The 14,413-nt window shown below is 36.2% G+C and overlaps 1 protein-coding gene and 1 long non-coding RNA gene across 6 annotated transcripts in view; both read right to left on the bottom strand.

The window, feature by feature from the left end:
* Positions 1–4,372: 4,372 nt before the first annotated feature.
* Positions 4,373–7,592, bottom strand: LOC116534453. The gene is made up of 2 exons (XR_004261723.1): positions 6,190–7,592; positions 4,373–5,070 (listed from the first exon to the last, which is right to left on the bottom strand). It is a non-coding gene; the product is annotated as an uncharacterized LOC116534453 (long non-coding RNA).
* Positions 7,593–8,582: 990 nt separating this feature from the next.
* The window catches only part of TBCK (TBC1 domain containing kinase), a 272,708-nt gene continuing 266,877 nt past the window's right edge, over positions 8,583–14,413 (bottom strand). For all 5 annotated transcript variants that reach the window (XM_032254843.1, XM_032254842.1, XM_032254844.1 and 2 more), the window contains one exon: positions 8,583–9,179. In XM_032254843.1, the coding sequence (XP_032110734.1) occupies positions 9,069–9,179 (111 nt within the window). In that variant the 3' untranslated portion in view covers positions 8,583–9,068. The remainder of the gene's footprint in view (positions 9,180–14,413) is intronic.

The following is a 14,413-nucleotide window of genomic DNA, read 5'->3' as shown; positions in this document are numbered from 1 at the left end:
TTGTATTGAGAGAATTTAGATTATTGTAAAAAGTGTGTTTTAGTTGGTAAAGCTGGGCTTAGAAACGGTGATATATAAAACAAAGAGAAGTCTGAAAGAATCTTGCATAAAATTTATAAACTTAGCAGAAATAAGTGCTTTAAATGAAATTAAACAGTATCAAGTGTGCAGTGTATACCCAATACTGCTTGTGAAGTCTTCCATTTTGTTTATGTTGCATAATAGGAAAGGCTTATGGATTGTAAGAGTAATTATTTGTTGTGTCAATATTTCTTCTCTAAAAACTATACAATAGATCAAGAGTTTGGCTTGATAGTTTTACAGAACAATTGACTTTTATAAAAATTATACACATATTTGAATAATACTTTTCCATTTACAAAATATTGTTCTATGAGCTTCACCATAAACCTAGGAGACAGGCTGGATAAATGCTATTATCTCTTTTAAATGTGAGGAACCAGAGCCTTAGGGAACCCATGTGAACCCAGACACACACTGAAAAAAACAGTGCAGAAGCCAGTAGTAGGGAATCCAAGTTCTCTGATAATTGATCTCCTTTTCTTCCTGCAGGCTCCCTGTAATTTGAGGTTTAAGGGAGAGGAAAACTTGAACCCTCGCTTCCCCCTCTTCTTCCTGAAACATGTTGTTTTTGTCAGGGTAGTCTTTTTGAATGTACTCTTAACATGATAGTGTTGGGGTCCTAGAACATATTTCTTACTCTAAAGATGTCTGAAGGTTAAATGCTGACACTGGAAATCTGGAAACCCTTCTTTGAAGAGTCATTACTTTGACCACAGTGGAGGTTTGAGCTTCCTGAATAGTGCTGCATGAAGTAGGATTTACCATAATTCTGGGGGCTTAAGGAAACTTAGTGTTGTGAAATGAAAGATCCTTGAGAAAGTTTAACCATGAACACTAAGCAAATGCCAGCTAACCTGAAACCTCAGCACATAGTTCTTCCTCATTCCAGCCTTCCAAGATCTGAGTAAACAAAAAATACACACGCCATTTTAGGGGATAGCTGTCGTGGAGGAGCTGAGGTTTCACCTGCTCTTGAAACAACTGAAGTGCTCATGTGCTTTCAAGGAGCAATAAAATTATCATGACATGGACCAAGAAGTATCTGGTAGAAGTATATGTGTGGGATGTCAACCTTCGAAGTTGTCACTAGGCCCCTTTCACAATTTACTGTTTTCATTTGTTTATTTTTATACAACTAATTTGTACCAGATATTTAATTTAGTATTTGGTTCAGATCCTAAAAATCGTCATTTAGTTTTAGCTGGTAAGTAATAAAGTGTGCATCCAATAATATACTCACATAAAATTTCAATCAGGTTTTGTAATAAATGCCTAACAGCTTTTTAAAAGTGGTTCAGTTAATGTCCTGGGCAGGACAAGCTAATTAAAAGGGTTAAGTAATTGCAACAATTAATTTACTTATTAATTTATTCTTTTTGAGTTAACAGAATTTGGCTGACAATAATTAACTTTAATATTAATTTTGATATTACTTCACTTAATCAAACAGGGCAATTTAAAATTCATTTCAGAATGCCATAGAGTTAGTGATTTATAGGACAATTAATGTCATCAGTCTCTGCCTGAGCTGCTACCATTTTGTGGAATGGTTTCTTTACAAATATGTAACATCTTGCTTTATGTAAGTTATAAAGTCACCACTGAAATTTTAAATAGTTGTTATATTGCTGCATAGGATTCATGTTAAAATAACATGTCACTTAAATGAGTGTTAAGACTTAATCTGTTAAAGTCATCTCCTTTTTATTATTTCATTCACTTAAACATACATACACATATGTGACTTACAAGTAAACATATTTTGGGATACAGGCTTAAATGCCTCATCAGCACATTTCGTGTCCAGTGTGTTTTGTAAAATATTAGTAACGCATCAGTCATGATAGAGGCTTCAATTTGTTTTTGTTTTTTAAAAATAATATCTGTAGGTATATTACTTTTGAAACTTGAACTAGTCTAGTCCTTCTCTATACCTGGGATGCTGTTAGACTTAAAATCTGTTTGGATTCATGTTAGTTAATTAAAAAAAGCGGGGGGGATATTTTAAAGTTTCTTCACCACCAGGGAAACACTCTTCTCATGCCTTTTTCAAGGTACCAAATTGTGGCAGAAATCAAAATGACTACCTGACAGTAGTTGATATGAAAAAGAAATATTGTTACAATCTAAACATAGATAAACCATTATTTAGGAGGACAGTATAGCAGTCAGTGAGTTATAGTAAACCAAAGTAGGGTTAAAAACTTTTTAACACCTATTATCTCTGTCAGACTAATTTGAGAAACAATTCAAAATAACCTCCTACCTCTGAATCAGTATTTGTGATATGCATTTTTTTTTTCTACAAAGGTAAATGGATAAATCCTGGAAATGGATTCTACCTGTTTATGCCAGTTGCTCAGGGTAGGTCTTCAATAGAAGGCATCTCAGGAAGGCCTCTCCAGAATATAGTCATGCTAAGGCAGTGTGGGATAGGAGCAGATCCTGAGATCTTTGAAAATAGGAAAGAAGTTCAGAGTAGGGAGTTAAAATGGTCACACTAGGCATTACATTTAGACAAATATTTCATCCTGTCATCTTATACTGCCACATGTAATTAATGATAATATAATGCATCCAGAGATGTAAAAAAATCTTCATTTATATAAATCATTCTTATTAAACAATAATGTGATTCCCTTCTTGGTTGCACATCACTTTGCAAACTACCATCTGTGCCATCTGGCCTCAGTCCAGTAGCTCTGTTTCTCACATGCCTTTCAAATCCTAATGGCTTTATATGGAGTCTATGGTTATGAATGCATGGTATATGGAATTATTAATGATCTTAAAGATAATTTTAGAAAATACGTGCTATCTGGCAAATAATTATCAGTTTATCTCAGAGCACAAAACTGTATTTTAAAGTTAGCAAATGACTTAAATGACCTCTATTTCTTCTCTTTCATGGTTAACAAATCCAGAAGCCAGCTATCCCCCATTCCCTCACCTTCACTTTCCACACACCACTGGGAAACTGAAAGGAGGACTTTTCTGATTTTTCAAGCCTGGTCACTGGCTAAGACATAGAAAACAAAGGTTAAGAGCCAACTTTGATCCTGTATATCAAGGATTGTACTGTAGACAGAGGCAGTACAGGGATGTTTCTCTACCAGGGATGTTTTTCTGAGGAAGGTTGTCTTGAAGGTGAAGAGGTAACTTAATACATAGCAAGAGTTCCTGAAAATAGTGATTCTTCCCTCAGAGCAGAATGCTCAAATGCATTCTTTTTAAAAATATAATTTTGAATATTGAAGAAGGTAAGGAGGTGAGAGTGCCATCCTCTAAGGGCTGATATTAAGTGGCATTTCCATGTGATAGAGTCAGCAGTCAGTTTAATTGACATTTTCAGTGCTTCATTTTTGTACCTCACCACATCATATAATACAGTGGCTGATCCAAACTTGGCCTGCAATAAATATGTAATGAATTTGAAATTGGTGCCCTTTACTTTTTCTATCTGTATATGATGAGCAGAAAAATAGACAAGGAATCAGAAAGGCAGTATTGTAATTCCGAATCCGCCTTTTACTAGCTATGTGATGTTTGCAAATTTTTTTTTTACTTTACTTACTGTTTTGAACAATGGCGTTTGGATTGAATAATCTTTAACATTCATTTTACTTTCATAATTTATAGTACAGAAAATATAATGACCCTAGAATGGTTAAATCAATGATGCACTAGTAAATGTTACTGACTGGCTCTCAAAAATAAAAATTTTTAAAAGAGCCTGATTTAGGATATTTGCCTATTTCTATGGTGTAAATACTCCTGATGTGGCTGATGACAAGCCACTAACCTGAGATTACTGACCACAGAGTTGAGAAGAGATGAGAACATTCAGCACTTTCAAGCTATAGGAGCCAGTTCCAGTGTAATACAGGGCTTGGAATACTAAATCATTCTACCCTATAGGACTGAAAATATGCTCATATAATTGAAAAAAAATTAATAACAGAATAAGAATAGGTGTCCAGGTTTTAGAAAATTAAGTCTCTTTTGCAAGGATTATCTTAGATTTTAATGCTAGTGTTCAAGCTGTAACAGTCTTTTAAAAAATGGGAGGGCATGTACTGTTTTTAAAGTCATATACACATGTAATGAGAGTAAAGATTGAATCTTTTAGCATGTCAGGAAGCAGTATTTAGAATCTGATCTAATGCTTTACATGCATTTGTTATATCTCCAAGATTGGTCTTAGGCTAAGACAGAGCAGTGTCTTAACCCCCACCGTGCAGGGGGTTAATAGTTAATATCTAGAAATGTTGGCAATACAGTGCTTTGGAACCACAGTATTTAGAAACGTTTATTAGAGCAGAACAATATTATTAGAATAGAACAGTATTACTGAAATGCTGCAAACAATGCAAACTAAAAATAGGCCCCCTGAAAGGAATGAGAAAGGATATTAAAGAAAACCTAAGAGGAGACATTAGGTCTGAAAGTCACAGTAGAAGCTATGCATATCACAATCTATCTATAGAATACTGAATATACCAAGATCCAAGTTTAGTTTTCATGTTACAAGCACCTATAATAAGGCATTAACAAGAAAATTACTCAGAAAAGTTATAAATACATGTGACTTTAAAAATATGGCTAACTTTTAAAATAGCTATTTACAAAGTGTACTGTTTCTAATATTGTATGAGATAAAACTGGATTACAAAACCTAAAGGTTGTGTGTGAGCAATTACATATCCTGTTAAGTGTCAGTTAAGGTTTGAAACTCTTCATCATTGCTTTTCCACATAAAATTTAAGTTTGTAGCTATGAAGAATATTTGATCTTGACATTGAACGTCCAAACTAAAATTTATCATAAATATTACCATTTTGCTTCCACTCTGATTTAATCAATGTTGAAAAAAGCATTATTTGGTAAATAATAACTGTATATTGGCTCAGCAGGCATAACAGTGGGATTACTAGTTACAACTGATGGAAAGAGTTGCTAGATTATCAACAACAGTGCCAACGTTATCTTTCTATTAAAGGCAGCAGTTTTCTTTCTTTGTAGTGGATTTTATTAAATGAAACTAGTGAATAAGATTCTTTGGAGATACTATAGAATCCCTTTGATATTGTTCCCAATGGAATATTTTTTGGTGACTATTTGGAGGAAGAAAGCAAAGGAGTTAAACAAAAATCTGGTACCACTGTGTCCTCTAAAAGTGTTAAACAATTCATTGTTTTCCTTTTGAAGTGCACTAAAGCCTGTTCTCCATCAGGAACCTACCCCAGACTTTCCATTGAACAACTCCATCTGTCCGTAATAGATTTTTCTTCCTTCATCTAGAATAACCAGGCCAATGACAGTCTCCTCTGTAGCTTCCCTAATTTGGTGGGAAGTTATGTCTTGTCATTTCATGGAGCAGAGTTCCTTGAGACTGCCACTTCATAAAGACGTCTTTATAAGAACTCTCACCCAGAAGGTCCAAAGCTATGTCTTCTATTCCTATATACATGTTAAACCCCGAGTTCCTAGGGCTTATATTGATAATGGATATCCTACGGGCCTAAAAGCTGTGCCTTTCAGGTCCTTTTCATTTCCAATGAAAGAAATTTCTTTCTTTTACACTTGGTTAAACATTATTTTTTAACCTGTACACATTAGCTATTTTTAATATGCTTTTTGAATCTAACATTTCTGTATTTTAAAAAGAGGATCCAATTAGCTTATTTTGAAAGTTTATTTACTCTTCCAGAATTATTAAATTTTAGAGCTGGATGGAACTTTAGAGATCCTTTCTATACTTCACAAATTGAGATTTCAATTTATTTATATACCATCAGGTACCAGATAAGTTTGGCAGTTGAAAAAAATTACCACAGGTTATTTTTTTCTCCCTTCAAATCAATTCTAAAATTGATATTCAATTTAGTATTAATTACACATATCCAACATAGTAGGTTGATGAAGGTAGCAAAAGGTATAAATTATATCTCCTGACCTTAAGGAGCTCATATTTTAATAGGGGCCTAAATGTAAATAATTGTAAAATGATGCAATAAATCTATTATAAGTATGAATGGAATGCTTTGGTAGATTTGAGGCTCTAATGGAATATGGGGAAGCCAGAGAAGACTGGAAGAGGTACACTGTTGTTGCTAGATTATCAAGGATTAATAAGTATGTTTGTGTATGTGAGTTTGTATACGTGTGTGAGTGTGTGTGTATGTGTATCTGTGTGGGCTGGTGGTGGTAGTTATGGCACTCCAGGTAGAGCCAGAAACAGTGACGATAATGATCGTGTAGGAGTCAATAATGTAGCAAAAGGACCTCAAATAAATCCTGGGTTATATATGTATAATCTAACAAATCGTTGTTGAGGTCAACTTTGTTGGTATCATCCACCATGAAATAACATGCTCTATGTATAAACATGGCAGCAGTGATAGTGTGCTTTCTTACTTTACTGTTGACAATATTAAATATTATAATTTGCATGTTTAAAAAACTTCAATTTCCTGGAATAAGCCTAAATGTGTCAAGTTTTAAGAAAGATCAAATGCAAAATCATGACAGAGGGTTGCGACTATTATCTTCTTACACAGTTCTCCTGACAAGGTCTTCATCCTCTCCTACTAGCTACCATCTTATTCAACTCAAATCACTGCCCCTCCATCCCTCTCTTCTCTGCTTTCTCAGTAAGGCAAAGTTAAGACTCAGAATGATCATCAATGCTGCATTCTGACTATGAGGTCAAAGTCATCAAAGATTGAAGGAAAATAATTGTAATTGCTAGGACAGGAGGATTTAATGATATTTCTCTAAACAGGGTAGATGATGACCCAAAAACAATGTTAGAGAAATCCTGGTAAATATTTGTTCCCATTAATTCTCACATTTTTTTCTTTGTATACTATGTAAGGATCACAAAATGATAGAACTTTGGATTATATTAGTGTCTTGGACATAGCAGGTATTCAAAACATATTGGTGAATGGCCAAATAAATGGAATAAAACAAAGAAAACAGCATGGGCCCTGGGACAACTGGATACTCACATGTAAGAATGAAGATGGACCCCTTACTCCACATATAAAAATTTATCAAAGACCTTGGAAGGTGTTAATGGGGAATATCTGCTAATCAGGTAGAGAATTGCATACAATGAAAGTATTGTGGATAATAGTGATTGAACAACTTTGTGAATACACTAAAAACTACTGAATTTTACATTTTAAAAGGATGAATTTTATGCTAAGTATATCTCAATTTAAAAAGTAGATGAAAAGAAAAAAAAAAAAAAACTAAACAAAACAATAGCAACCACAACAAAACCATGGCCCAGAAAGTTGAATTGAGGCTCTGCCTAGGTAGTCTTAACATTGAAGTGGAATATAAATTATAGATGAATAACACTTTTTAGTTAAAACAAAATTGAAGATAGTTAAAGGATGTGCTATAGTTCAATAATTAAAAGATGCATATTTTTTCAGATTTCTGAAATGGGATTTTTTTTTTTTTTTTTTTTTGAGACAGAGTCTCACTCTGTTATCCAGGCTGGACTAAAGTGACCTGATCTCAGCTCACTGCAACCTCTGCCTCTTGGGTTCAAGTGATTTTCCTGACTCAGTCTCCTGAGTAGCTGGGACCACAGACATGTGCCATTGTGTCTGGCTAATGTTTGTGTTTTTAGTAGACATGGTTTCCCCATGTTGGCCAGGCTGGTCTCAAACTCCTGACCTTGGCCTCCCAGGGAATGTGTTTTTTAACTGACAACGTGTCATAATTCATTTGGCTGCATTTTTTTCTTTCTTTGTGGTACCTAAAATTGTGAGATGTCTTAGATTGAATGAAGTATAGTACTTAATTTTTCAAATAATGTGGCAGAGGCAGAGGTTGCTAGCTGTACCTCATATGTACTCTCTTCTTCCCATACAGTAATAAGATTTTTTTTTAGCTGGAGAAATGGTCAACCAGTCAAAGACTATACTTCCAGTTTTCCTTAAAGCTAGGTGTGGCCAGGTGCCTAAGTTCTGGCCAATGAAAGCAGAGGTAATGTGTGCAACTTCTGGTTTGTGACCTTAAAGGGAAGGAGCATGCTTCCCTTTTTTCATTTCTTTTCTTCTTTCCTCCCTCCATATTTCATTCCTTCCTTTCTCTTTATCCCCTTTCTACTTCCCTCATTCTCTTCCTTCTAGATAGCAGATGTGATGTTAGAAGCTCAGGAGCCATTTTCATCCATGAGATGGATGTCATGTATTGAGGTTGGGCAATGAGAGAAGATAATGAGTTCTTAATGATCAGGAAACCAGTATACTAGTCCTGGACTGACTATACAGACTTTCATGTGATAAACTAAAAAAATTTTTTGAAGTCATTCTTGTTTGCTATAGGAACTGACCAAATATTCTATCAAATATTAATGGTTTCTAAATTTCATTTTTCTGGGAGTAAATATTACCACTTTGTGCAATGGGTCAAACTCTACTTCCTCTAAACACACACACACACACACACACACACACACACACACACCCCTTTTGTGGGTGAAATAAGTTACTAAATGTAGCATTTATTTATCAGGAATGCATTGTGAATAGTTTCTCAATTTTCATTATCAGGTAAAGATGATGATTTCAGCCCACATTCAAAGTGTTTCTAAATAATACAATCAGTAGAACTGTCTGTTCAGTACCATGGAGGACAGCTTTTTCAGGGCAACTGGGATTTATTGATAATGCTAAATCTGTCTTGTCAGCTGAATTCCTTGGGTTTTATGTGGTAGCGTGGTAAAAATACATGATCAGATTTCACTGTTAAAATTCTTCAGCAATACATGTACAGTCAAGTTTCTTCCCTGGATAGCTGAACATGTAGGTTATGAGATTTTTAAAAAATGTATCGTGACAAACTTTATGGAAATGCAACAATCTGGACATCTAGTTTTGTCTGAGAGTGGCATGGATATGAAGAACTGTGCTGTTGGTGCTGATGCAACGTTGACCTTTGGCAGTCACACTGTTGGTTCTTCATATTTGAGGAGATGGGATGGTGAGGAGGCCTGTTGGCTTGATTTTATTAATACCACCATCTAGAATACAGATTCTTGGATATTTCATTTTCACAAGGTGGGCTGCAAACTGGAAAATAAAAAAAAGAGGCAAAATTTATAGAGGATATACAGAAGATTTCTCCAACCTCATGTTTTTCTCAGGATTTGAAAGACAAAATTATTTTAATGTTATCATTGCTGTCACCATTGTACCATTGTATAATAAGTTGTTAACTTGGTTATTAATATAAATTAAATCACTTTTTTTTTTTTTTTTTTTTTGAGACAGTCTTGCTCTGTTGCCAGGCTGGAGTGTAGCGCCACAATCTCTGCTCACTGCAACCTCCGCCTCCCAAGTTCAAACGGTTCTCCTGCCTCAAACTGCCAAGTAGCTGGGACTACAGGGGCACCACCATGCCCAGCTAATTTTTGTATTTTTAGTAGAGACTGAGTTTCACCATGTTGGCCAGGATGGTCTCAATCTCTCAACCTCATGGTCCACCTACCTTGGCCTCCTAAAGTATTCGGATTACAGGCATGAGCCACTGTGCCTAGCAAATCACTCTTTTATATGCTGATAATTTCTTTATCTTATGGAATAAATGTCTCTTTAGTTCTCTTTTATGATTTTTTTGAATACGTGATAAATATACATGGTAAACAATTCAAATTCAGTAGAAAAGGGCATACAGTGAGAATTAAAGTCATTCCACTCTGTTCCCAGTGCTCTCTCTCTAGAAGTCATTAATGTTACTATTTTTAAGTATTCTTCCAGTAATAGTCAAAACAAGCTCAAATTTACATTGAAAAAATTTTGATATTATGGTCCACTTCACTGTCCCATAGAGGGCCCACAAGCCAGTTGTAATATGTTTTTGGAGCAATCACAACTAACATTTTGAGTCCACAAACCTGGAATGAATTTGAAGGACAGATCCAGGAAGACTTCTAGATGTCTGGCACAACAGGATGTTGTAAAAGTTATAAAAATATGCACATATCTGACTTAGCTCTGATCTACCTATTTAGGATCATAGACTGCCTTTTCCTCATTCTTTGTACTTTATGATGAAGCAGCCCTGAACTGCTTGCCAATCCCGAAATAGCATACTGCTTTATGTTCAGACCTTTTCTTGGGCAGATTGTCCAATGTTGGGCACATGCTCCATTTCCCACCAATTTCTGTTCCCTCTTTAGCTCCTCCCCAATAGTTGCCCCCACACATAACCTCAAAATCTGCCTAACTTCTATTAATTTTCCTGCTCAGACACTTCCTTCTCTAGGAGCTAAGTTGCCATCAGGGTCCCTGCTTCTCAGCTCCCAAAGTTTTTTGTATGAATCTCAATTTTTGGCCTTACTTCATTTATTTAAATTCTCCATTTAAGAGCTTCCTTCTATTTTGTTTTCTTACTGGTATCTGGCACCTGGTAGGGGCTCAATATATGTTTGCTGGATTGAACTCAACTATGACAAATGACCATAAAACCTAGGGCAAAATTATGAAGTAAAGAAGTTTTTCTTCGGCTCTTTTCTCTCTACTCCTTCCTTCTCTTTAGTAGTAACCTATTCCTTCTCAATGAGTATTTGTGTTCTCAAGTTCTTTTCCATCATTCTCTCTACAAAAAACCTAACCTTAGATCCTTCAATAAAAATGACTAACACCTGCTCACAATGCTATTGCTTCTTGGGGCTCTTTGACACTTAATACTTAGTAAGGTCTCAAGGCAGCAATCTAAACTTTAGGGTTCAAAAGAATAAGCTGAGTGGTTTACCCAGGACAAGTTCAAGGCCTCACTCCCAGAGATTCTGCTTTATTGATCTGGGGCTCAGGGATAAGTATTTTTAAATAAGCACCCACAGATGATTCTAAAGCAGGTGGTCCATGGACAATTTTTTGAATAATACTGTCTTAAGCCAAAAGGATAAAGGTCTCGGTCAGTAGGTGGAATAAATAACGCTGGACTGGGATGTTAGCAATCTCCAAAACAACTCACATAGATGGGTCTTAGTACTGCTGACCCTACTTATCTTCTTAGTGATTCTTTGCAGTGGCTCCACAGAGATTCAAATGGCTGTTCACATTTCACATCCTATGCTCTCTTAGAGCTACCAGATGGGAATACTTGATAGTAACGAATGTTGAAAAGAAACAGTGCTCCTGTATTTCAAACGGTGTCAAGTGAGCTGGTGTGAGCTGCTCTTCATCCTGTTTTTACTTCTCTTTGAACCCCAGTCCTTAAGAAAGAAGGCACCAGATTCTTCTGCCCAGAGTCATATGCAGGCAGCACAGTCCCTGGTACCATATGATTACTGAAACATCTTGGCTGCATTCTCCCACATGCACAATTCAATTACCATTTAGGCCGGAATTCTAAGATAAACACAACATTACTGAAAAAGCCTTGTGGATAAGCAGTCTTAACTCTCAGTTCTTTCAAAACACTGTGGAAATCAGAAAATGCGTAAGGAAGGACTGTACATTCAACTAATCTCCCTTAAACTATGCTGTAGAGCTGGAAAGAGTTCCTACTGTTATATTAAGGATGTCCCTAACAACTAGGCTGCTGCTGAGCTGGAAAGTGGAAATAGACAAAGCAAGCAGAACAGAGCACTTTGAAACAATCAGGTTGCTGCTGTGTGTGAGGTCTAAGAAGAAAAGTAGAAATGGAGTACAAGGAGATAGGTAAATGTTTAGCTGCCTTGAAAAGAAGCAGGCTGTGTTTAAGAAAAAGAGCAACTGTTGAGTTTTCACATGAGATTTTGAGTTCTGCTCCTCTGATCCTCTGCTGTGTTTTCAATTATCCATGTTAAATACTGGCCCCTAGCAGTGAAACCATGACTGCATCTTTTCCACTGCTATGGAAACATTTCTTCTTCTCCATCTGTTTAGTTATTTGGTTATTCACTTATCAAACATTTCACTGAGCACCTGCTAAGTAGGTACCAGGCACAGTTCCAGTTTCTGGAGTGCTTAGAGTTCAGTGGAGGAGATGGTAATAGACAATTCATACGAAGTAGTATGGGTAGCATAAAAGCAGTTCAGGGATCTTGGCAGTTCAGAGAAATAAGCAGAGTTTCTGAATTTAACAGGGGCTGGCTAACTAGTTTCTTTCTTTTTTCCTTTTATTCCTCTTTCATTATTGACTCCTAAAGGAAATCAGAATGCAGATGTGATGGCCACAATTGCTACACTTACCACATAGTATCTTTGTGGCTATAGCTTGACAGGTTAGGGAAGAAAGAAAAGGCTGTGAATCTGCTGGGGTAGATTTCCACAGTGTGAAAAAGTAGTATCATACCTGGAGAAAATATACAGTGGGACAGGGGAGAACCAGGCATCCAGGGTATATGGTTTCTTCCATCTTTCGTTTTTCATCTGGCAGGGCTTTTGACTGCAAACTCCACAGAGTGCAGACTCCATTCAGATACTATAAATCTGAGCAACATCCTTGGTGGAGGTGGCAGGATATCATTCTGAGCCAGAGGTTATAAAGTCAGAAAAATCTGGGTGCTTTTACTAAACAGTAATATACAGGTTTGTTCCAGACTAGTAAGTAGAGTTTCTGTGACAGACCTCTGACATCAGCTGTTTTTAAAAGGGCCTCCTTTTCCCAGGTGATTCTAATGTGTAACTAGCATTGAGAGTCATTTAATTAGATAATGGGATTCATTTGTGGGTCAGGTTTGGGACTCAAACTGCAATTCCTATAGATATAGTGCTGTGTGGAGAGCAAGTCGCTTTGCACTAGAAGAGGCTGCTGTGTTTGCAGGTCTGAAATTTGTGAGGCCTGAACTTTATCAGACATAGTAGAATTTAATGTGAAACAGGTTATTAGAGATAAAAAGGTAGATTTCATAATGATAAAAAATTCAATTTGCCAAAAAGATATGACAATTCTAAATTTGTAAGCATTCAGTAATAAAGCCTCAGAATATAAAAATGTGATAGCATTGAATGGCAAAACAGGCAAATCTACCATCATAGTAGGAACTATGAGCAGGTTGCTTTCAGTACGTGAAATAACAACCAGAAAAAAACCAGTAAGATGCAATATTTGAACAATGCAATTAACAAATCTACTTAAGGGACAGATACAGAACACCAATACTCAATACCTTCAAAATAAAATTCTTTGTTGAAAAATTTTTATTTTATACATGTATATATATTTTATTGCATGTTAGGTTCTGGGGTACATGTTAAGAACATGTAAGATTGTTGCATATGTACACACATGGCAGTGTGGTTTGCTGCCTTCCTCACCCTTAACCTATATTTGGCATTTCTCCCCATGTTATCCCTCCCCAACTACCCATCCCCTGCTGTCCCTCCCCTACTTCCATACAACAGACCCCAGTGTGTGTTGCTCCCCTCCCTGTGCCTATGTGTTCTCACTGTTCAACACCCACCTATGAGTGAGAACATGTGGGGTCTGATTTTCTGTTCTTGTGTCAGTTTGCTGAGAATGATGGTTTCCAGGTTCGTCCATGTCCCTACAAAGGACATGAACTCATCGTTTTTTGATGGCTGCATAGTATTGCATGGTGTATATGTGCCACATTTTCCCTGTCCAGTCTACCATTGATGGACATTTGGGTTGGTTCCAAGTCTTTGCTATTGTAAACAGTGTAGCAATGAACATTCGTGTGCATGTGTCCTTATAATAGAATGATTTATAATCCATTGGATACATACCCAGTAATGGGATTGCAGGGTCAAATGGAATTTCTATTTCTAGGTCCTTGAGGAATCGCCACACTGTCTTCCACAATGGCTGAACAAATTAACACCCCCACCAACAGTGTAAAAGTGTTCCTATTTCTCCACATCCTCTCCAGCATCTGTTGTCTCTAGATTTTTTAAATGATCGCTGTCTCACTGGTGAGAGATGGTATCTCAATGTAGTTTTGATTTGCATTTCTCTAATGACCAGTAATGATGAGCATTTTTTCATGTCTGCTGGCGTCATATATGTTTTCATTTGAAAAGTGTCTGTTCATATCCTTCACCGACTTTTGAGTGGGCTTATTTGTTTTTTTTTTCTTGTAAATATGTTTTAGTTCTTTGTAGATTCTGGATATGAGCCCTTTGTCAGATGGGTAGATTGCAAAAATTTTTTCCCATTCTGTTTGTTGTCGATTCACTTTAATGATTGTTTCTTTTGCTGGGCAGAAGCTGTGAAATATGATTAGGTCCCATTTGTATATTTTGGCTTTTGTTGCCAATGCTTTTGATGATTTGGTCATGAAGTCCTCTATGTCCTGAATGGTTTTGCCTAGATTTTCTTCTAGGGTTTTTATGGTGTTAGGTCTTATGTTTAA

The sequence above is a fragment of the Sapajus apella genome, unplaced genomic scaffold (assembly GCF_009761245.1).
Source record: "Sapajus apella isolate SASKATOON/1434 unplaced genomic scaffold, GSC_monkey_1.0 scaffold87, whole genome shotgun sequence".
NCBI classification, from domain to species: Eukaryota; Metazoa; Chordata; class Mammalia; order Primates; family Cebidae; genus Sapajus; species Sapajus apella.
Note: the sequence above shows the minus strand (reverse complement) of the source record. Positions and strands in the feature narration are given on the sequence as shown.